The following is a 25994-nucleotide window of genomic DNA, read 5'->3' on the forward strand; positions in this document are numbered from 1 at the left end:
CATTGATTGTTGTGACTGAAAATGTTAAGCTTGCTAGCAGAAAGATACAGCTAAATAGTCTACTTTATAATACTTCTAATACAATGCATAATACTTTATTTATAAAAAATTTAATCCATTGCTTACTTTCTGCCTAAAAGTTTGCTTTATGGCACTAATATTCTTGACCCAACGGTTTCAGGCTTTGAAAGGGTTTCAGAAGCAACTTAATGTGAAATGTGAATGATTGAATAAATTGCTCCGTTCTAAGATCATTTTATGAATGTGATTGATTTTTTTTTTAATTACATAATATCACAAGCTAAACTACACACTGTATCTTAAACATAAATGTATCAGTTTATTTTTGTTTTATTCTACCCCAACAATTATGCATCCCAAGGGTAAAGGATGTCAGTGGCATTTCAGATGCATTCCAATACCACTCACAAGCCTGATAAACACAAACTTACTATTGTGACAATGTTACAGTGTATATCTAAATATGACTTATAACTAAAAACGAAATGTTAATGAATCATGGATAGTGTTTGTCTTGCACAACTGGTTACTTAAGTAAATATATTTATCATTCTATATATTTTACGTATGACTTTTATCATGCCAAAATAAGCTTATTCTATCTAAGTGTGTGCTGATGTTATAGTAATAATATCCACTAGGTGGCAACGTTGACTCGCCGCATGATCGCACCACCACGAAATTTACATCACAGTAGCCCACATCATTGTTTACATTTACATTTATGCATTTGGCAGAAGCTTTTAGCCAAAGCGACTTACATTGCATTTCAAGGTACACATTTACATTCTTATCAGTTCTTATCAGTTCGTGCTTGTTCTTGTTTAGAAAATATATATATTTGTAATGCATTTGCAGAAGAAAATCTTTAATTTGTCCATCATATTAAAGCACTTTGTTAACATGGATGGGTCACGGTACATTTGTAAACCCACGGTTTATAAACATTATTCAGGCTGTGCAATGTAGTTTTAACATAAGTATCACGCCATAAATGTTCCGCCCTGAAAATATTCCTTGAAAGCTGATTGGCTAAGAAAATTGGCGCTGGGGGTTGATGGACGTGTCAGGTCAAAATAAGGGCGGGACCAACAGTCCTTTAAGGCTGAAATGAGGATCCGATTTACTGCATTGTGTTATTTCTGTGAACAGTACAGATCACATTTTACTGAGAATAGAGGAAAGATTAATTTGAGACAGGTTTGATTTTACTTAAAGACATAATTTATTTACCGGCTGGTTTAATAATGTCTTTAATGTATCTATAATGCTTGATTTCTCTCCCCCATCGCCCCTCCCTCTGCCTTTCTGGGTGTAAACAAAGCCAAAAGTGGGTCATTTTGTCGTGGGATGATTTGATCTCACATAAGAATAGTAAGGGTTCTGCTTCCGTAACGAATTGTGTGAATAGCCCCCAAGTGATGTATTTGTCACTAAAACAACAAAATAAATTAAACATCGCCGTTAACGTTGCTCTGAGACATATCCGACATCTATCTTTCAGAGGAAAAAAATCTTCAGTGTTTTGTTGTTATGGGGTTGCCACGACATTAAGAAAACGCTGGTTGAGCTACACAAAAGAATGAGGATGCGCCTGCAGACGCGCTCATTCCCCACCTCCTCGGGGTGGGGGGGTTTCTTCGCTCAAACCGTTCTTCTTTTTAAACGTTTCAACACGTAGCATGAGCGAGACAGGCGTTGGTATCCAAACTAAACCAAACCAAACCTCCCCACGCCCGGTCTGAACCGGTTCGGGGGTAGTGCGCGCTCTAGGAGACTCCCTCCCCTCTCCTTTGCTGAAATTCCTGCCACGCGCTCACACACAACAAAAAAAATCCAAGCAGAGAACGAGCGCGCGCACGCCTGCGCATACGTCACTCTCTCCCCTCTGCCTTGTTCACCCCGCATCTCCCATTGGTTCCTGCGGACATCTCGAGCCTCCTCTTGTTCTCTCCCCCGATTGGTTCGCGGTGAGGACTGTGGACTGCGATTGGTTAATGTGAGTGCGAGCCCTTCTTGCTCATTGGCTGGTGCGGGCTGTGCATGAGCGCGAGGGAAAGAGTTGTAAACGCGAAGCGCGTGCTGGAAAAGACGAGGCGTAGAGCTGAGAGCGGCGCGAGCACCGGAGATCAGCAGGGGCATCACTCGTCACAACATCCAGCCTCTCATCCGCCCTCTCTCCATTTTGTCGCGATTTTTTTCGGTATATCTTTGAAGTCTGAATCGAAGTGAGCAAAACGGTACCGAGTTCTGTTGCGAGGCTTTTGTTAGCCCGTGTTGGGGGCAATTACTGTTGCCCTCAGTGGGGGGGAGCGCGTTATCATTTTTTGCTTATTTGGGAGGCAAATTTGCCGCCTCTCACCGCGTGTTCGTTAAAAATCGATTTTAGGTGCGTTTTTGCTTCATTTTGGATCTGGCTAGGGCGGATTAACTGGGTTTTGTTTTGTTTTTAAAACCGTGTTGCGGCTCTTTGTGTGGGTTCAGCTTCGTGTCCCTGTGATAAGCTACCCGAAGTTCCGCACTCCGAGCTCCAAAACATGTGTTCCCGGGTGTGGTTTATCACAGACCGGCGGATCAGCCAGGAATACCCGCAGGTCCAGATCCTGCGAGCTCTGAAGGAGCGCTGCGTCGAGGACGATGTTGAATTCCGCTATCTTCTAATGGATGAAATCGTCCTGACCATCACGGACGGACAGCTCGGTAAAAAACACCGCGCGCACATACACATTCATACACGCATACATTCCATCTGTACGAGCGCTGAAATGGTTGTTGTTTAAACTGTTGAGTTGGCTAAACTGGTCAGTGTGGATGGTTAGCATGCTTGCTTTGAGCGGATGTGCATCACCGTGTGAATGTTTTGTGTAACGTTAGATGTGCTGGTGGGTGACCGCCTAACCCACTTTCAGTCCGCCACCACAGCCTACCCGATGGATGGATCGCCGTTTAAAATAGTCGAGAAGTCGTTTTAATCTCATATCAAATATATAAATATATTCACATCAGTATTTAGATATAACCGTTTATTGTTGCACCATGTGCGCGCGAACAGTCACGAGTGTGCGGCGCGAGCGCGTTCATTATCATCACATAAAGCCTCGAGCGCAGATGGCGCGTCGTTCACAAAGACCCGTTATATCCAGGTGCTACACACGCGATGGTTTTAGGTTTTTAAAGCTTTTTTTATATGCAATCGGCAAGCTTTGATCGGAAATGAATTAAACTGGTGTGCTATGACGCATTTGCGCGAGGTTTCACAAACAACGGGGTTCAATGAAATTACCGAATCGTCACGTGCAAACCTCGACTGAAATGCGACTTTAGTCTAAAGATGTTTGGTCGGTCGTTTAGACAATTACTGATGTAATAGCATCACGGTCTGGTAGTAAAGCACTATTAAGAATACAGACAGACATTGTCTAACTTGTGGTATCCGGGATGCTTAAATATACACACCTACCTCTTCTTAGTCATAGATTATCTTGTTTTACCAGTCTAGTTTTAATAGTCACTTATATGCTTAAACATCGGAGTCAGTATTGGTTACTACCAAATATGACTTCAGGGTCACTTAAAGGCTTGAATTGATCTGACAGAACTCCTTATATAATGTGTGGGGGTCATGCTGTTAAATTAAAAGGATAGTTCACAAAAAAATCGAATCACCCTTGTGTTGTTCCAAACCATCATCATGCTGATTTTCTTCAGTGGTAAACGAGATGTTTGGCAGAATGTGAGAGGTTGGCAGCCTGAGTCACCATTCACTTTAATTGCATCTTTATTTCCATGCAATGCAAGTGAATGGTGACCTAGTCTGTCATTCTGCCTAAGGTCTTCTTGGAAGTAAAACATACTGGTTTGGAACAACATGAGGGTGAGTGAATGGTGACATTTTCATTTTCAGCTCAACTAATCCCTTTCATAATAAGCTGACAGCAAGTTGCAAAGTGTCTCGTAAGATAATAATCTGAGTTATAGACACCGGTGTTGCCATTGTGGAAGGTGGGGCTGTTTAGTTTTGTTTTTAGGTGGTGCAGATGGGCACCGGACATAAAGCATTTTGCATGGACCTGAGGTATAGGGAGTGGCTATGCACCAATGCAGCTCTGCCTTGAATCAGCTACTTTAAGTTTGGTGGTGTGACTTCGCGACATAATGGATTGCCAGTCTAACAGAAAGACCCGAATAGACAAGATGAGAAGGAGAGAAGAACTAAGACCATATTGAGCTACTTTAATGCAGGTAGACAGCTGTATGGAGAACGTGACAGCAACACAAATGGAGCAGGTTGTTGGCCTGTCATGTTTATGTCTGTGTGTGTTTAATGCGCTGTCCTGGATTCTGTCTTGGTCCAATAAAGAGGTGGTTGACAGTTGGTCAGCTCTGGGATTTAAACCCCCAGAGATCCTGACATTCTGCTGCGTTACATCATCAACGTGAGATGCATGGAACAGAGTAGGTCAGCACATAATCATGATCACTGATGTCAGTAAAAGCATTGCAATTAAAGACCATTGTTTGAGGACATGCCATAATTTCTAAATAATAATTTCCTGAATTTATTTGTGAACCTGTTGACAGGTGTGCCACAAGAGTGTGTGTTATCGTATCACCTGCTGTGTGTTACGCCACATGCAGCAATCAAACAATCAATAGGCAATCAGGGTTCAGGACTTTTGGCAGCGTGATTTTTCAGTTCGTGTGATGGTGTGAGCGATATGTGTGCATTACTTTTTGATGTCAAGTGTCCATTCCTCTAAGACATGTGAAAACTAACACCAGTTTCTCACACATGCACAAACTGCAAGCCTGCTGAAAAACAAACAAATATGCAGATAATGCATACACGTGACTGTATAAGACCGTAGTTAGTGGTAAGTGAAACTTCAAACTGGAACGATTTAATCAACTACTTCCCAAGACATTTCTTTCTATCAATAAGGTCATAGGGAAGATTTTATAGACATAGAGGAGGGTTGAGAAGTGTAGTGTTTAGATAGCAGTGGTGTCTGTTGTGCACTAAAAATGAGGTACCAGTAGTTCCCCTTGTTTATCTCAACTGGGAAAGTTGCACATTTGTAAACCCAAATGTACAGGGTTTCTATGCATTATGGAAAAATATTTGCATTTCCAGACTATTGCCCTGATTTAGTTTTCATAATTCAACAGATAATTAAGAATTTAACGAAATTAGTTATCATTCAAGAAGTGTGTTTTCATGGCAGATATTTAGTGATTCTTTACTGATTGTCAAACACGACTGAATGAATTCAAGGTGCACTTTTTCAATATGAAAATTTTTGGCTATCTTCTCATAATATTTTTAGCACAGTATTGCAGTGCCTCTAAAAGGAAGACCTTTGCAAAAATAAAAAATATACAGACTTTCGTGTGCACGAGAAACCATTAAACTTGGCATATAGGACAATGCATGGTTTTGCACACTGAGCCACCTATTGCGCCATCAGCCAATTTCCCAGTGTGGTTTCTTGGCCGCCACAGAGTATGTGTTCAAGCAGACCTAAGGCCTTGAAATATGATGTACTGCCATAGTGAAAGCTACAATTTGAACAGGCAGTTTTTACAGTACCAGTCTTTTTTAAAGACCCTTGAACTTGGCAAATAGGACAATGCACATAGTTAGCACGTATTGTGCCATCAGCCCATTCATGTCATGGTTTCTCCGTCACAGAGGATGCCTTAAATTGGACATTAGGCCTTGATATTAGAGACTGCGGTCACATTCTCCGTCTTCATTAGTTGTGGTCTCTGTTTAACAGTTTTGTCAAAATGCATTACTAGATGGAACCATTAAACAAAGAATGTAAACTGTTTACGAAAGAGTATCATAGCTTTTGCTTTTATATTATTAGTAACATAAAGGCAAACACTATTAATACTTTCTCATTTACCGTCAGCATTCAGCATATGTGCATTTATATAATTTAACAAATCTTTCAATATCTAATAAACATTTAATTTCACAAACCGTGCAGGTTTAGTCGTCAACGTGTTACTGTGCGTGACTGTCAGATCAGCTTCACTGGAGACGCACGATCAACAAACTTTAAACTCATGATTTCAAACTATGCTGTGCTATATTCAGTTGCCCACTTTCATACTCGTATCATTTTCACTGTACTGTATGTAAAATTACTGTTACCTTGTCTTTAAAAAAAAAAACATTACCAGTATGCACAAATTTACCAGATTACTAAGTTTACTTCCTTTTTATTATTTTTTCCAAACAATTTCTTGATTCTGTAATCATATTACTGTATTTTTCACGAATAAAGAAGTTACAATCTTAAGTCGATATAATTTAGAGATTTCTTTTTTAATTCATTTTCATATTATTTGGCCAGTCTGCTCTAAGATATCGGCATCAGCCTTCAAAAACCAATATCGGTCGAACACTAGTTTAATGACTATTTTGACAACTGATTGTTTAAAGCAATACTGTGTTTTAAAGTGAGAATTGATCAGTCCATAGCTTGTTCCAATATTCTCGATATAGTACATCACAAAATTGTCAAGATCACGATTTAGATCGTGATTGTTTGGTATAAGATTGTGATATGAAATTTTGGGAAGATTGCCCAGAATGCCCACCCCTAGTTATAGTATATACAAAACTAGAAATTGTAGCGCAAGCACGCAAAATATTCCTGTGCGCGTGTGAATAGTTTCTCGAGGGTTCTTGTGCATGCATATTTCTAAGTTTCTTTATTTTAGGGGCTGCTCTGTTTGTCACTTCAAGAATCAATGAAAAAACCCCATAGAAAATAAAAATATTTACAGATGACTGTATACCAATTATAAATCGTTAAATAATGCTGAATTTGCTAAATATAGTCTTAAAAATCTACAGAGAAAAGTATGAAATTTTGAAATGGAAAATGTGTAGGAACCCTGAATGCAGAAGGTGGTACACTTGAGTTAGGAACCTCAGTGTTTGATGACACTATGTAAATTCAGTGGCTGAATTTCCGGTTTCTGCTAGTGTAATAAAGCGTGGAGTATACAGGAATAAATGCCAATTCTAGCCCTTAACATGCACGATTTAGGCTGTTTGTGTATGCGAGTTGTTTATAGCGGTCCAGCTTGTTTATGAATGGTAGGCCAACACTTATTTTTGTGGTTGAAATTCTACAGGATGGATTTAAATATGGTAGTAATAATGTAGATAATTTAAATAATGTAGTTTTGAGTACTGCTCTCTCATTGGCAGCTGAATGACAAGTATTCAGAACACAAAAATGCATTTTAATTAAGTAAAAAATGGATTTTCACTTGCACTACTGTTTAAAAAGTTTAGGCCCAGCAAGATAAAAAAAATAAAAAAATATTTTATTCAGCAATGATGCATCAAATTGATCAAAAGTGACTGATCTTTTGTAACAATGCTTTACTTTTTTACTAGCTGTTTTCAACATGATAATAAGAATCAAATTCTTGAGTATAGAGTGATTTCATGTGACACTCAAGACCAGAGTAATGATACTAAAAATTCAGCTTTGCCGTCACAGGAATAAATAAGTTTTTAAAATATTTGCAAATAAAAAAATATTTTAAGGCCATCCTTAAAAATATTTTGGTTTGCAGTAACAGCAAAAAAAAAAGAAAAGAAAAAAAGGGTCGGTAGGTGATTACATAGGTATTAATTTAAACTAATTTGCATATCGTGACATCACTGACTGGGTCAGAATCAAGAAAGATGCCACTAGATATCAACTAAAGTGGATTTTCAGAGGGAAACAAATAAATTAAATTGACTTTAGAATTCACAAAATGACAGTTAATTGCATTAACATGCAATGTAATACCTATGAAAAAAGCATGTTAATGTGTTACATTAACAATGCATCTCTATTTAGTTTTTCACCGATGTCTAGGGGCTGTTTACACCAGGCCATTTCATGTGTTTTCTCAGATCGGATTGCTGTCTGATTTATCAAAACGATTCCATTTACACCTGGTCACATAAATGTGTGTTGTTGTTTTTTTGCGGATATAAATCCGATCTTCAATTTCCGCTATATGCAGATTTAATGGAGTGCACGTCACGAAAGCAACAGTTATGAGATGCATTATTTTATTGATCGTCAGCTAAAATTTCTGAATCAAAGCCCGCAATAAGAGAAAGCGGAAACAGCCCTGGTAAGATCATTTTGTTTCTTTACATTTAATGGAGATGATTGTGTGTTAAGCGTCTGCGACTTACTTTCACTTTGATTTGCGATAGTTTGCACGTTGGCTTGATGAATAGATGCTCAGATTCTCATCTGCGGCGATGCGTGTTGCAGTAGCGTCGTCATATCTGACTATAACATTACATATAGCCTATAACACGTTCTCACATGTTAATTTTTTAATAAACCATATTCAACAACATAAAAATGAAAAAATCTTTAGAGTAATTTGATAAAGCCGCAGCCATCATTACCAAGCGCGAACCATTGACAATGAATGAAACGAAGCGAACTTCGCCTGCAGGCCGTAGTGTGACATGCGTAAACCAATGGTGTAAACATAATCATAGATGACGCGCCACGGGTTTTTATTTAAAAGAAAGAACGTAGCTTATGTTTGTATGTAGGTCTAGGCAATTTATATTCACAATACTTAATAACTAATATTATTTTATTGCATTTGTATTAGTTGTTTGAAGAGTTAAAAAAAAAAAAAAATCGGTCGGTCTTAACGCAAGTTTACAACCGGCAAGTCGGTCGGACTAAAAGGGAAAATAAATAAATAATTGGGTCGGTACTAAATTGACAGGGTCGGTCGGGTTATGGCAAAGAATAATATTTTTAAGGATGGCCTAAGTGTGGTAATATTTCACAATATTATTCTTTTCACTATATTTTGAGGAAATAAATACAGCCTTTATGGGCATAAGAGAGACTAAAAAAACACACCCTTACAACCCCAAACTTTTGAGTGGCAGATTATATTGAATAATTGTGGTATTATCCAGGCACTGTTTTGTCTGTTTATATACCTGTATCTAATTCCAGCTCACCTCACCCTTACAGTTACCTCTGAAGTAGGTTAACCCTGTGTCTATACTGTGCTTAACACAGTAGGTTATCCTGAAATCCTCACTTGCTCTGGATTCAGTGTGTGAGTGTGAGAGTCAGTCATGTTTCTTAACCCACAATGACAGCTGCTGCAGGACTGACAGAAGGGGGGAAGTTAGGGGAACTGACTTTCTTCTGTTGAACACAAAAGAAGATATTTTGAAGAATGTTGGTAACCAAACAGTTGATGTAAAAAAAAAAAAATACTATGGAAGTCAATGGGGCCCATCAAATGTTTGGTTACCAACATTATAATATGTTGTGTGTTCAGCAGAAGAAAGACATTTATACAGGTGGGAACATCAACTTGTGGATGAGTAAATGATCACAGAATTTTAATTTTTGGGTGAACTGTCCCTTTAAGGGTTGATTCTCTGTGCTGCAGTGAATGTATGACTATCATTTCCTCCGGAAATTTGTCATACTGGTATGAGCGTCAGATCTGTTAGTGTACCTGGCTGGTTACAGTTGGTCTATATAATGTACTGTTTTATAGGTTTTATTGGGAATTAGTCAGGTAATTAGATTATTCAAAACCAAATAACAAATTAATGTGCAACCACCATGTTTATCAGTGTTGTGAAATACTGAGTAAGAATTGTGATGTTTTAAAACCTAGTGGACCACTGACACCATCCAAGATGGTGGACAGAGAGAAATGTCAACTACGAATATAGACTTACTTTGATGCATAAAAAAATTATCAAAAGTGACTTTTACATTGTTGCATAAGATTTTTATTTAAATGCTGTTGTTTTGAAAGAATCCTGTTTTTTTTTTTTTTTTTTTTTTTTGATAAATAAATGCAGCATTAGAGATTTCTCTAAAACAATCTTGCAGACCCCAAACTTGGTTATAATTAATATTATAATTGGTTGTAATTTTAAATGTATTTTTGCACCCAATATTTGTGTGCTCTGTATTTTTATTCTTTTTTTTTTAGTGTTATGATTGTAGGTTAGCAACATGCTAAAGTCAAATTCTATTAAAATCAGTTTCCAGTGTGTGTGCACTGTTTGTTTAGAACGTTGAGACGCTGTCTTTGTAGAGTAACTTATGAGGCTAATCTGCATAGACAGTGTGACAATTAGGATGCTGCCTATTTAGGGAATTCTCTAGGTTTTGGAACAGAGCTATTGTCCTCACAATGGTTGTTCAACAAGGTGGTAAAAAAATCTAAGCAGATGACTGTCTGTTAGTCAACATACAATACAATACAATACATAATGTTATATAATTTGGGAATCAATAATGATTGTACTTTATATATGCCCAAATCCCATATAGTCCTGTCATGCCCGTTTAACTGCATTCAAGTCCCATCTGCTTTGATCCATGAGAGGAAAAGAGAGTGCTGATGTAGCAGTTGCTAGTGAAGATGCTGAGTCGTGGTTTGTGTGTGTTGCTCCATCCTAAGATGGCGGAGAAGCAGGAGAGATTAGAAATACTGTGACGCATTCATGTTTTGCCTCTTGTTCCCTTATGGCTCCTTTTATATCCTCCGTTTTACATTTCCTGTTGTCTCTTGAATTACTTAATCACATGCTTGGCTTTATGTAATCTCTGAAATCCTTTCTTGTCATGCTCTATTTTGTGTTTTGTTTCATCCAAACAACAAAATTACATATTTGCAATTTTTAGTAAAGTTTGATTGCTTTCATCTGCTCTTGTATTTGTAATCAGTCAAAATGCAAGACTTAAGTCAAATCCAATGAGCGCTGACTTTAAAACTGATTTTAGATTTTACTAAGTGAAGGCTGGTGTTAAGTGAGCATAAACCCAAACTGGCATCTTAATTAAAAACAGAAAGCAGTGCAAACTGGGTTAGTGGGTCAGCGTGAACGCCGCAATAGCGAGGCAAAGCAAGCGACCTTCTGCAGCATTGTGTAACTGCTCTCAGAAGGAGATCCGCAATTTAGTATTAGAGAGATGCTGTCGTGTGTTTTATGAGCCAAGGCCAGCTCATATGTCATACTGAGTGTTTGTAAGTGAGCGAGCGAGAAAAAGGGGCAACACATCCAAATGAAAGTCTGGCTCTCATTGGTTTGCTCAGATACATGAGTGTAATCCCTCCACACAATACTGCGGCGGCCAAAACACAGACTGCACTGCCTGTACTGCAGCATGTGATTTATCTTCCCTTTCTTTCTCTCAGGTCTGCGGGTTGGGCAGGAAATCGTTACCTCATACCCGCAAGTTGCTGTGGTGCGTGTTCCGACCCCATGGGTCCAGTCGGACAGCGACATCACCGTACTGCGTCACCTGGAGAAGCTGGGCTGTCGTCTGGTCAACCGCCCTCAGGCCATCCTCAACTGTGTCAATAAGTTCTGGACCTTCCAGGAGCTCGCTGGGCATGGAGTGCCTCTGCCAGACACGTACTCCTACGGTGAGAGATCATCTTTGTCTGTTAATGAATCATTCCCCAATAATCACTTTGTAATAAAACAAATAAAGGAATACATTTTTCTTACTTGCATCTTATATACACCACCTTATGTAGCCTACACAACCATTCAAAAATTTGGGGTTAGTAATTTCTTTTCTTTCTTTTTTGAAAGAAATTAGTACTTTTATTCAGAAAGGATGTAAAATTGATAAATATATCAAGAAATAGCTTAATATTTTAGTGGAAACAGTGATATATAATATACTGTATCACTGTTTCCACAAAAATATTAAGCTATTTCTTGATCGCCAAGCCAGCATATTAGAATGATGTCTGAAGGATTGTGAAACTGAAGACTTAAGTAATGGCTGCTGAAAATTCATCTCTTGTTCTTCACATGAAAAAAATAAATTTTGAAATATACTAAAACATAAAACAGTTAATTTAATTGTAATATTTTTGTCTTTACTGTAATAAATACAGCCTTGATGAACATAAGAGACTTTCAAAAACATTACAAAATCTTACCACCCCCAACATTTTGAATGGTAATGTATGTGCACTCCTGTATTTTTCATTTATTCAGACATGACAACTGCTGTTTATGTGACACTCCGGTTTGTAGAATGAAACGGGAAACCCTCATCTTTACACTAAAGAAAACCAGAATGGAAAAACCAGAGAGATAGTGAAAAGGGGAGTGGGGTGTTAAACAGTGGTTACAGCTGCTGTAGTGACGTGTTCCTGGCAGAGCAGTTCTGACATACCCTGCATTTTCTCTTTTTCTTACTGAACGCTGAACGAGTTCATCTGTTCCTATCAAACCAGCCAAACAGATTCTACATCCATAATGTTCTCTTCAAAAGCATGACGAATATATTTGAGAATGCACAGGGTGCTGACACATTTAAAAGTTAGTTATACTGGCTTTGGTTTGGCTTTGAGCTTAAATTATATTTCTACCCACCTCTTAGGTTTCTCTTTCTTCTACTCTCTTTCCATATGCTCTCTGTTTGTTTCATCTTGGACACGTTTTATCAAACCAGAGGTTGCGTTAATTTAAAATCCTGTCATTTACTTGACATTGGCTCATTTCAAATGCTGTCTAGCATTGTAATATAAATACAAGGAAAACAATTCAAACCTGTTTTTTTCCCTTTAAACATCTCTAGCTTGTAGTCTGTTTTGCCAAGTTCAGGTTGTTGAAGACCGAAACATAGACTGTGACTTATATTCAGAAAGGTGCTACATTTATATCGTTAAAGCATGAATAACAGACCATACATGTCCAAAGCATGAATTGTCATTTTTAATTATTGAAATTGTTCATATTGGCTAAATTGAGATTATGTAAAATGTACACAAATAGAACGGCATAGATCTACATTCTTAAAGGGGAACTGAAAACAAATTTAAAGTATAAAAATAGACCATGAGGGAGATTTTTACAAAGTAATACAATTATTTATAGCACAACCTCTGGGTCTAACATGTGGCAGTCATGTATCTTCTGAAGAACATATTTTCCTAAAACATCTTTAAGCCATGAACCTTCAAAAACTGGCCACGTAGTTGAACTGAGTGCCATCCAGGAAATGGGAAACGTGTGTGGCAAAAGAAAAAATCTGTCAGTGTTGCAGTTCTTCTCATGTGGATATTGAATGTCGCAGTGTTGCTTGTTTCATTAGAGCTGTTTGCGTCTTGCTCAGGAATCTGGCACTCAAATTAAATATCACTTTTAATTACATTCATTACATATTCACTAAGCTGTGTGTGTGTGTATGCATGTGTCTCTAGGAGGACACGACAACTTCCGCAAGATGATTGATGAAGCTGAGCCGCTGGGTTACCCTGTGGTGGTGAAGAACGCTCGTGGACACAGAGGTATATAACTGATACTAGAACAGTCTGTGGGCATAATGGCTCTTTTGGGGACTGAAAGAAACAGGCCACATTAGACTTCAGATCTGGGTGCTGATCTTCTCAGGAGCCCTGAGAACACAAACGCCTCAAAGTTACACTGCTGGATCTCTGAAATCAAGCAGCTTAGAAACATCATCTCTTACCTTAAAAACAAAGGTTGTCTTTCTTTCTCCCAGTGCACATAAGGCGTCTTTGTCCTGCACTGCTTTTTTTTCCCCAAGCAAATTTGAGGTGTGTGTGCTGAAAGCATAATATTTTTTTACTACTGCTATTGTTTTAATGGTAGTTGCCTATGATCAGCAGCAATACAGAATTACACAAACTGCTCTGGATGAGTCTCAAGGTCAGATGAGATCTTGCCTCATTAAAGCTAAGACCAGTGGCCACACCTGAAGAAAATTATGAAAATTTCATTCACTTGTTAATGATTTAATATATAAATACTTTTTTATTTTTTTTTAAATGCTCCCAGATCAGCCCAACCAGTCTCCTAATGCGGTTTCAGAACGCTGAGTTTTTTTTATGTTCCATTCAGATCTCATCTTTAAAATATTTATGGCCTATTAGTCACTTTTTTTGCAGTCTTTTTAAAAAAAAAAAAATTTTTTAATCCGTACCTAGTTTATGATCACTACTGGATAAGTAATTTAAATGTATTGGTTGAAGGTGTTGGAGAACTGGTTATGTAAAGCAGGACGCACACATTTAAGTCAAATCTTTGTTAAAAAGGTACTGGGTTGATTGAACTACAGATGAAAATAAAATTGCTCACAATGTTGGGCTGTGACATGTTTTGAAAGATTTCCTCTGATCCAGGAGGAATAGGGTGGGGTGGCGGCAGCCTGATGGTTGAACATCTGGGAGAGTTCACAATCCTGCTGTTTCACCTTTGTGCCCTTGAGCGAGACACTTAACCCCTGGTTGCTCTAGTGGTCTCTCCCAGCAATTTGTGTCTTGCATACCTCCTTGTAACTGATAGATGACTTACCTACCAAAATTGATTATTCAACCCATGGATAAATGGCAAAATTTACAGACTTTCAGCTGTTTGCAATGAACAAATTAAACAAAAGTAATTGAAATCGCTCACCACAACAAATGTGGTTTCCCCAAATTTAACTGAAAATGCAACTTTTAATGTCTTCTGCAGTCTCAAAATGATTAAATCCCCTGAATAGAATCCCTCACAACAGCACAAATCTGCAATACAGGTGTTGTCTCAAGCACATATGATGCAACTAATCAAGGGCTTCATTAGTTGCACCAGGTGTGCTTGAGCCAAGAACACATGAATTATCTGAACTGGCTTGGTTTGGTGAGACAAATATGGCTAAGTCAAAAGGTGGCTGAGTCGAAATGGTCCAAAAAGATAGTGAAAGCACTAAATGTTCCAAGGGACACAGTTGGAAGCATTGTTTGCAAGATCAAAGTTAAAGGAACAGAGGTTACTTGCTGGACAGGTCAGAAAAAGGAATCTATCAATGGCTGAAACCAGATTTCTGGGAAGGCAGGTTCAGAAAAACCTTTAAGTGGCTGCAAAAGACCTGTGGCACAACTTGGTGGCAACAGGCACTGAGGTTTCAGCTGCACAGTAAGGCGCGTAGTAAACGCATGCCAGAACTCCAAGACGTACACCACTACTGACCCAAAAGCACAAGAAAAGTTGCCTCCAATTTGCTCAAAATCATATAAATAAGCCATAGAGATCTGTTCTGTGGAGTGATGAAGCAAAACAGGAACGTTTCATCCCTATGGATCAGCTGTATGTTTGAAGGAGGAAGAATGAAGCATATGCTGAAAAGAACACTGGTTGCGGCTCAGTGATGCTCTGGGGCTGCTTTGCATCCTCTGGCACTGGAAACCTGCAGTGTGTGGAAGGCAAGATGGATTCATTGAACTATCAGGAAATCCTAGTAGAAAACGTCATGCCGAGAAAGCTGAAGCATCATTGGACCTTCCAACAGCACACTGATCCCAAGCATACCTCAAATTTCACCAAGGCTTGGTTGCAGAAGAAGTCCTGGAAGATTCTACTGTGGCATCACGGTCACCTGACTTGAACCCCATAGAAAATCTCTGGTGGGATTTGAAGGCGGTTGCAGCACGCAAACCAAAGAAAAATATAGCTGCGAGCAGCGATTACGGGCCCAAGCCGGTGGCACCGCAACCCTGGTGCCTTTACCTAAAGGCACCGGGGTGGCGGTACCGCCGGCTTTGGCCCTTCATCGCTGCTCGCAGCTATATATATATATATATATATATATATATATATATATATATATATATATATATATATATATATATATATATATATATATATATATATATATATATATATATATATATATATATATATATATATATATATATATATACATATAAATAAATATATATATATATATATTTATATATATATATACACATATAAATATATAAAAGACAGAAAATATTACTTGACTTAACTTATTCTGATTTTATGATACACAAAATATTCCACAACAAATCCTTTAAATTTAATGTAAAAATAAAAATGAAAGTAAGCAGTGTTGGGTTCACGTAACCCTCTCATTAGAATCAAAATGTTTCAACATTTGCCATGTATTTGGATGCTAAACTATTCTTTATTATAGGCTTTGTTCTTCACTCGTGTTCCAATATTGATGGAAAAAATCATCCTCTTCACATGCGCAATAATGTGCTTGGAAACATCACAGTGGAGCGGTGCTTACTGTGAATGTACGAATTGTACTACTGACTATTTAGAGCAGTGTAATTGTTATATGTTAGGTTGACTATTTTATTATTATATTTTATTAAGGCTATAATGATCAGGCTGCGATGTCAAGATTGCAATGCTGGAATGTGTGTGTGTGTGTGTGTGTGTGTGTGCAGGGCCGTTTCTAGGCATAGGCAAACTAGGCGGTCGCCTAGGGCGCAAACAGCTGGGGGGCGCCAGTGAGAGCCCCCACCACACCAAGAGATTTTTTTCTCGTCCAAGCGAGTGGAAGAAAAATCCTTCTTTTTTTACATTTCCGATAATGGAGCATATATTTGCACTAAGTGCCTGTCTTTTTGGCAAAAAGACGCCCATCTCTAAAAATCTACAGTGGCCATAGGTCGTAGGGCGTGAAGTGCTTGAAAGTAGCTTTTGATGCGTTCGACCGAAGTTCGAATCCGCCTTTTGCCGAACTCGCTCTTCTTCTCCCTTTTCCAAACACATGAGATGTAAAATTTATAGCCTAACATAAAGGTCTCTAGCGTTATATTTTGCCAACGAACTAAAATCGAAATCGTGATATGGCTTTGTGCCTTTATAAAACAGCACAATACTTTAATTAAGTAGCCTATAGGCATTCTGTTTATGCTGCGTGATTTAAAGAAAAGTGCGCACTTTGCTCACGCGATCAGAATGGTGATCTGGTGTTTTCTCCAAAATAAAAGCTAAAGGGTTTATTTCTTGCAAGTGAAGAAATTAGGACAAAAGTATTGTAATTTTCCTATACTATAGTGTAATGTAAAATATACTTTTGAAATATTCATTTTAATTTATACAGTACATATTATTGGCTATATGGATTTTACGTCATAGGAATACTTATATATTTGCTCTTAATTTTTAGCTCTCAAAGTGCATCAGATTGATGCATTAATTTAACCTTAAAATGTACAAAATTTTCTTGCGGGGGAGCATGCCCCCGAAACCTCCTAGAGGGACAGAGGTCCACCCAACATAGTTTCACAAAATCCTATGGGAGAGAACGATCATTTATTAACTTTACTCCAGCATAGTGCAACAAAGTCCTTTTAAGTGAGTAAAACTGTTAATGCCAAATTTTAATTGGGGGGGGGGGTTCCTTATTACTCAATATGAATCTTGCCTAGGGTGCCAAAAAGGCTAGAAACGGCCCTGCGTGTGTGTGTGTGTGTGTGTGTGTGTGTGTGTGTGTGTGTATATGTGTGTTCATGTTTTTCTGTCCCGGTGGGGACTTTAACCTGAATGCACACAGACTCATGGGGACTCGTATCACAGTGGGGACCTAAATAGAGGTCCCCATGGGTAAACAAGCTTCATACAGAATGAGTTTTTTTGGAAATGTAAAAATGCAGAAAGTTTTCTGTGATGGCTAGGTTTAGGGGTAGGGTTAGTGTAAGGAGATAAAATATACAGTTTGTACAGTATAAAAATCATTAAATCTATGGAGAGTCCCCACAAAGATAGTAAACCGTGTGTGTGTGTGTGGGTGTGTGTGTGTGGCGTGGGCGCGATTGAACAGTGGACACATAAAAACATACTCCGTCATTATACAGGACGACATCCAAACTGCAAAGTCTTAACTTATGTTTGTGTACAGTCGCAATAAAACACAACATTGTGCTTTTGTAAAATAATTTCAAGCAATCCACCCCCCGAAAGGCGCTAATTTTAAAATTAAACTAAAATGCTCATGGCTGCACGGGCATTCATAACGGTGCGCATCCACGGCGAGGAACGAGCAGAACAGAGTGAACGTTTTTCAGTTAATTCCTACTTCAATAGGAATTCATTTGAAACGCTCGCTCAACCACTATCAATGTCAGTGCGGACGAACATATTTTACTTTCGTTTTTAAGTTGGCGATTCAAAAGCCCACAGCGGTGTCACACGTCGATTAACCGGTGGTAAAATATTCTCACCGTCACATACCTAGTATATTTTTATGTAGATAAAATAGGCCTACCTGATTTTGAACACAAGAGGGCAGTATAGCCCTATGTATGACTTGACTTTTATGGGACTAAATAGTACAATTACTATTTTTAAACTTATAAATAATTATTAAATTGAAAAAAAAAGAATAAAATGGGTTTAGTTGTGATATTTTTATACTTTTATATAGAAATAAATGGTGTTACATTTTTAGAAGATGAGGCTTTAAGTGTTACTTTACTTTAGTCCCTCACTATAGCAAAACCGTTTGAGATGTTTAATATCCGTTCACAATTTAGCATCTTTAATGTATCTTTATCATTTTGAAAAAGTTTGGTGTGAATAAAATAAACCAGTTAGGAAGAGTAGCTAAAAACTCAGAGTCTGAAATATCCAAAAAATCCACATTCAAACCAAAATATCTGACTTCCTTTTGCTCTGAGCTAATAACTGTAAATTAGAAAGTTGTCCGGCTCGGTGAGACCAATATATATACTGATTTTTGTAACTGTTGGTAAAACTAACCCCCCCACTTTTGTCAAACGCATGTTGAAAGTGACACACTTCCTGCTGCCAGTTGGTGGCGCTATAATTTTGACTCACAATAGTTACATCCATCTGATCGGCCTCTTACCACGAACACACTGCTAAACTTTCATCAAGATCAGTTAATGTATGCAGAAGTTATAACACTTCGTCTCCTCTCTTTTCTCGCCATAAATTTGTTTCCTCGCCACGGCCAAACCGTTCGCGATATCAAAAATCCGTCCACAATTTAACATCCTCAATGTCTTGACTTCATGCTGACTGAGTTTGGAGGTGATTGAATGAATTCTCTAGGAGGAGTACATCACATTCCAAAGCAAGCGTTTTCCAAACAACCCATAATAGCCGACTTCCTGTTGGGCTGGTGTGAAACTTGACAGAGGGAAAGTTGTTCGGCCCGATGAAATCTATATGTGTACCGAGTTTCATATTAATTCATGCAAGCGTGTTTGATATATGGACCAAGTTTTCAGACCCTGTTCAAGAGGGCGCTGTTGAGCCCCCCTGCCACGCCCGTTTCTGAAACTTTTCACATGTCTACTGGCTAATAAGTGTTATGTGTCTGTCTAGTTTCATCCAATTTCAAGCATGCTAAGAGTCTCAAACGCATCCGAAAAGAATATTAAAATTTGATGCGTTGCCACGGCAACAGTATCTAAGATATCAATAATCCTTTCACAGGTCTACATCTGCCGTGTGTTTACATTATACACATAAAGTTTGAAGCAAATCGGGTAAAAGTAAGAGGGTGACTTCAAAGCATTTTCAAAGTGACACACTTCCTGCTGCCAGTTGGTGGCGCTATAACTTTGACTCACAAAGGTCACATCCATGTGATCGGCCTCTTACAACGAACACACTGCGGAAGTTTCATCAAGATCAGTTAATGTATGCAGAAGTTATAACACACTTCCTGTGTCCCATTATTCGCCATAAATTCGTTTCCTCGCCACGGCCAAACCGTTCGAGATATCAAAAATCTGTTCTCAAGAATTCATCCTCAATGTCTTGACTTTATTCTCACCGAGTTTGGTGGCGCTCGGATGAAATCCCTAGGAGGAGTATTTCACATTCCATTGTATGCGTTTTCCAAACAACGTATAATAACCGACTTCCTGTTGGGCTTTTGTAAAATTTAGAGCACGAAAGTTGTTCGGCCCGATGAGATCTATATGTGTACTGAGTTTCATATTATTACATGCAAGCATGTTTGATTTATGGACCAAGTTTTTGGACCTCATTCCAGGGGGCGCTGTCGAGCCCCCCTGCCACGCCCCGGTACCAGCATCAGTCCGGCCCTGATGGCCGCAGGTTCTGACGTGTGTGCAAAATTTCAAGAGTTTTTGAGCATGTTAAGGGCCCCAAAAGTGGCAAAAAGGCAAAAAAAAAAAATAATCCTTACGAAAACAATAGGGCCTTCGCCCTTTCAGGGCTTGGGCCCTAATTACTGAACTGGAGGCCATTGCTCATGAGGAATGAGCTAAGATTCCTCAAACACCACCAGAAGCTGGTGTCTGGTTAAACATCTTGTTTTCAGCAGGTCATAACAGCAAAAGGGTGTTCTAAGTACTAAAGATGCTTGCCATGAAGGGGTTGAATAATTTTGAGACTGCAGAAGTCATTAAAAGTTGTATTTTCAGTTTCATTTGGCGAAACCACTTGAAACATTTGTTGCGTTGAGCTATTTCAATTACTTTTGTTTGATTTGTTCATTGCAAACAGCTGAAAGTCTGTCAATTTTGCCAATAAATCTGATTTACATTGGGGGTTGAATCATTTCAATTACAACTAATTATTTTCTCTTCCTCCTTGTGTTAATAAAAAAAAGAAACAGTTTTGCATGTGGCCAAATCCATGCTGCTACACCTGGCTGTGTATCAAGAGTGTAAAATTGTCTGTTAATGTGTGAAAGGGATGCATTTGACACTGTCCTACAAGATTGTCGTCACATGAAGGTTCACGCATTTAACCCTGGATTGTTACTCGTTCTATTTGCTCCTTATGCAGAGGAATCAATCATTGCTTTAGCTTTTAGTAACACTTTGAAACTTCTTAAATTTTACACAACTTGTTAAAAGTAGACACATTTTGTTTAGGTAGTTCCAAAAATTAATTCTGAGTACTTTTACAGTCAAAACCACACTACTGTTAAATTTGCACTTGATCATAGTTGGTCTTTAATGATGTCACATTTTGATCTGTGCAGGTAAAGCTGTGTTCCTGGCCCGGGATAAGCACCACCTCTCAGACCTATGTCATCTGATTCGACATGACGCCCCATATCTGTTTCAGGAGTATGTGAAGGAGAGCCATGGGAGGGATGTGCGGGTAGTTCTGGTCGGAGGGCGAGTGATCGGGTCCATGTTGCGCTGCTCTACCGACGGACGCATGCAGAGCAACTGTTCACTAGGTATGCAATTGTGCACCCCCCCCCCCCCAAATTTATTATTATTTTTTTTAATACCTGCTGATATTTTTTTGTGTCTGTGGATGTTTTTGTTTTTCTGTATCAACTATTTCTTTTTAATTTTATTTCCATATAAATGTAAGATTTATATAAGAAAAGTTATAGGGCTGTCCCTAAAGATTATTTTGGTAATCATGTGATTGTCGATTTTTTTGACAGTTAATCGAGTAATCAGATATAAACAATAGTCTTTATAATGACTTAAAATACATAAATAATAACAATGAGGCATTCATTTTTGCTTCAAATAATGTATCAAAAGCAAGTAATCTTATGGTTTTATAGAAAAACATTGTTAAAACGCAATATAAACAATCAATTTATGTACAATATGTAATATAACAAATGATTGCAGAGGGAACCAATGGCCTGGTGATTCTTGTTGTCCCACTTTACAGCAGTTAAAATCCTTGTTTAATATTGGCCAAACGACACTTAATTCAAATGTTAACTTAATCTTTAATATTTGGCCACTTCTTTATGATAGAAATGCTACAGACACTTTTTTCTTGAACAAGAATATGTGGACATCAAAACAAGCTAACTCAGAGCGAGAGTTTAGCTTTCATTTTGAAATCATGATTAGTTGAAATCAGTTTGCATATTTAGAAACATATTGATGTATTGTCCTGTGTTAGCGTAGGTTTATAAATGATTTACATTACAAAGCTGTTGATGGCGCACATGAACATTATAATCAACCCAAACTCACAACATTCAGAGATAGAGTTTGAGGCATGCTCCATGCATGTAAATAACAGTTCATGTGGAAAAGCGTTAACAGTGAACTGAACCATTCTGAGACACAAGTGCATGGGCCTATATATTAAACATGCAGGGCATAGATTTATTTAATTGAATTGCAGCCTTTGTGAATTCACAATAGTACTATGCTATAGTATGGTTTTAATACATCTTGCAGCCTTACAAAATGATCTAATAATGCGGTTCATGGATTCTTGTCCTTGGAATGCGCCACTTCTGGTAGTTTGCCGGTTACTCGATACGGGTAAATTGCAATCAGGGATTTTTTTTAAATCGAGTACTCTAATCAAGGAATCGTGACAGCCCTAATAATTACAATAATAAATACTATGAGTTTAATTTTCAGTTCAAGGCAATATTTATAATTTTCATATACTTTTCTTTTTTATATTTCAGCTTTATTTAATATAGAATAAAGAATATAGAATATTTAATTGTTTTAGTTAACAAAAGCAACACTGACCATAATTTCCAATTAGCCCCTCTGCTCATGATTTCACTCCTTTTTCTAGGTGGGGTGGGAATGATGTGCCCCCTTAGTGAGCAGGGGAAGCAGCTGGCCGTGCAGGTGTGCAATATTTTGGGGATGGACGTCTGCGGGATCGACCTGCTCCAGCTAAACGATGGTTCTTTTGTGGTGTGCGAGGCTAATGCCAACGTAGGCTTCATCGCATTCGACCAGGCGTGCGGGATGGACGTGGCGGGTATCGTGGCCGACTACGCCCTCTCACTCCTGCCAAACCGCCTCAGCAGGAAGATGTCGCTGCTGTCTGTGGTCTCCAGCACCAGTGAAACTAGCAGCGAGCCTGAGGTGATAATCCCCACAGAGGTGTGTATTCCCAACGAGATCTGCCCACCCGGCACTAGCTGTACCATCCCTGACGGCGTGTCGACCATGAGCACAAGCTCCACCTCCAGCGAGAGTGAGGGGGATCTAAACGAAACGGGCCCCAACCCTGTCACTGCAGATCCCGCTTACAATATCAACTCCCTCCTCGCGAGTGAGATAAAACTGTTGACTGAGTGAGCTGGAATTACAGCCACAAACACACACAGATACACAGACATCAAAGAGCAACACATACTGAAGTGGACATTAAATGCATACAGATGCACACGTGTAATCATACTAACCCTCCCTGTAAACCCCCGTCTGAGGCTGCTCCCCTGATGTTTCTTCTCCATTGACAGACTATAGAATTAAACAAGTGTACAGTGCAGTTTGGAAGTGCACCAGATAGTGTACACTCCAGTCTGGCTGTAGTGCACCAGCTGAATATGCGTTTTCCACTGTAATTTGAGGGTGCATGCACTGTAGAGTGGTTTTATCAGGACACGATTCCCAAATGTAACCTTTCAGTGACCAACAAACTGGATTCTGATGTTCATACTTTGGGTTAGGACACACACACACACACACACACACACACACACACACACACACACACAGACACACACACACACACAGACATACACTTAAGGACATATTAAAGTCTTCTGTATTATAGAGAGAGAATGAATGAATTTTGTCTGTTACAAACCTTGTGGTAAAGCCTGGCTGAAGGCATAATGCATTGCATGCATGGGGTGAGAGAAAGAAAGAGAGAAAGGAAATGAATGGACCCAAATTTCAACTGCCCACCAGGATACAAAGGCACATACCTCCCTGCCCTCAAAAAGCCCATCCAGACAGATACATAGAGGGACACCAAGAACAAAAACTGGAAAGCTGTGAATATTCTCATCCATCCCGACTCTCTTAAAAGCATGAATGAGTATGAGTTATTTTAGTCTGTTGCAATGGCTGCCTGTAGTAAATGAATTACTGCTGATCAGACAAGCGTAAAGGTTTCATTTGCTTTGCCGGTGTCTGTAAAATTGAATGACTGATGTGGGACCCATTTTGAATTGCCATCCTTAATGTGTAAGTGATGATTTGGCCTATAGGAACTTAATTGGTCAATGGGCATCTTTTACTTGGAAATTCTGTAATTGAGGCGGCCATTTTAGAAACCTCCACTGTCCACCATTTTGGATTGGTTAATGTACTCTGTTTACTGATCAATAGTATGGAACTTAGATAATGTGAACAGGGAACAATATTCTTAAAAATAAAAAAGCTGCTTTATCCAATGTCTAATTCAAACCTGCTAATGCCCACACGTCAATCTGCATGTCTGCCACTCCAAAAGCAAATCTTCCACATATTAGAGTCTGAACAGTGAGTTGCATAGAAATAGAGTAGACTTTTAAATACTAATGTTTTTACCACAAGGGCTGAACGTTTTGCCAACACTAAGCGATGACGATGAATAAGCTATTTGTCTTCAACGATTTGTTTGTACAAAAATACTGCAACAATAAAACTGAAGTGTCAACTCAAACGGGTGCTACAACTTCTCTTAATTCAGCCCAGTGGTCTAAAAGCCAATAACCTGAAAGAAAACCAGGAATTGTATTGATTTGAGCACTGCATATTCCTCAAGTCTAATTCTTCTATGTAACATTAAGTGACTCTTTTAATGTCCCTTTTCAATTTGGAAATGTCTAAAAATCCTTTCTCTGCATATTTGCATATTCAAATTTACATTGAGTCTTAAATTGCATATAACGAACTTCAAATGGACCAAACTCAATCCAAACCAGCTCAGAATGGTTTTCCATGTTAGACGTCATAGTTTAGATCAATTAAATGTGAGTTCAGACTTTAAAGGAAATACTGTTTACATTAAGATGATATATAGATTTTAGAGTTAACTCGGGGAAGCAGCCTTGATCAAATTCCTGTCCTTGGAAACGTGACATTCATGTTAGACAGTCCTGCCTATGTGTATCAATAAACAAAAGGACAAAGCGTTATAAAATATTAAGAAATGGATGCTGTAAGACCTGATGGTTAAATGCAATCTTTTTCTTGTTTGTTTTATATTTAGTGTTCTGTTGTCTTTTGTTTTCCTAATTTATAATTTTATGTTTTGTTGAGAAAAAGGACAAACTGGTTTATATGCGATAATCTTGCTTGGGAAAGGCTGAAGAGTGGCGAAGGGTTTTAGTGTGAGTTTGACTGAACAGACGTTGACCACCTGAGACACACACACACACACACACACTCTTCTCACCACCCCCTCTCAAGCGTTGTGATTTGCTGTCTTGTGTGTGATGTGTTCCATCATTCCATGCCACCAGAGACTTGCACCCTCCACCTCATCCCACTCAAGAACAAGTGTCCCTGTAAACTCTGACACTTTTCGGTGTTTGCGATAACGCACCATATGGTTGTCCAACTCTTACACACTCTGCCTCCACTTCCGGTAGAATTGAACAGGAAGTTTCTTCTCCCCTTATGTTTAGTATAATAACTGTGTGACTCCAAATCTAAATACTTCAATTCAGAATGGAGTCCTAAATCTGAACTGAGAGCTAAAATGGCGTCATCAGATCTGGCTCAGTGGAAAACACAGTCTATATGAAATAATACTCATTCTGAGTATTAAGGTACCACTATACTCCTCTGACTTTGCAATTAACTTAGCGTCACAACTAAAAAAAAAAAACAGTTGCTGCTAATGAACTGTTCTATGGAATGGAAAAGGGAAATGTTTTGAGACTCCATGTGTTCATTTCATTGCGCCTCTTGTTTTGTTTTTGTTTTCCTTTTTTTAGTGGGAACCTAAATGCCAAAAACCAAGCAATGTTGTATAATTTAAAACAAGAAATTACTAGTGATAGAACGCTAACATTGATGTTATGTGTCATTACGTAATAAAACCAATAATACCAATAAAGACATTCAAAAAATGTCCAGAACATGAAATTTGTGTCAGCTTGTCTTTATCTCACATCACAGTTGACAGACCTTTTCCATCAAACTTTTGCTATTGTTTGCCTCACTAAAGGTGCAGTCACATTTCAAACTTTTGCAGACAAAATCCAATCAATACAATAGGAATCCATGCGCTTGGGAGTTTTGTGAAAGAGTTCCCTACACAGATTTCGCAGCGGGTTAGAGTTAGTCACAAATTTTACCAGCAGAAAGGTTTGAAAGTGACTTCTGTGTGAGCTGTGCTTCGTACACCATTGACAATGGACCCTTTTTGCCAGTGAAATTTCACTAAA

The 25994-nt window shown here is 38.5% G+C and overlaps 1 protein-coding gene across 1 annotated transcript; it reads left to right on the forward strand.

The window, feature by feature from the left end:
• Window positions 1-2046: 2046 nt before the first annotated feature.
• On the forward strand, window positions 2047-25689 carry rimkla (ribosomal modification protein rimK-like family member A). The gene is made up of 6 exons (XM_081349083.1): window positions 2047-2721; window positions 11260-11490; window positions 13288-13374; window positions 20853-21056; window positions 22391-22917; window positions 23280-25689. The coding sequence occupies exons 1-5, from the start codon at window positions 2559-2561 to the stop codon at window positions 22903-22905; spliced, it is 1200 nt and encodes a 399-aa protein (XP_081205209.1). The 5' UTR covers window positions 2047-2558; the 3' UTR covers window positions 22906-22917; window positions 23280-25689.
• The last annotated feature ends 305 nt before the right edge of the window (window positions 25690-25994 follow it).

The sequence above is a fragment of the Scardinius erythrophthalmus genome (assembly GCF_964197995.2).
Source record: "Scardinius erythrophthalmus genome assembly, chromosome: 20".
In the NCBI taxonomy this organism is placed as follows: domain Eukaryota; kingdom Metazoa; phylum Chordata; class Actinopteri; order Cypriniformes; family Leuciscidae; genus Scardinius; species Scardinius erythrophthalmus.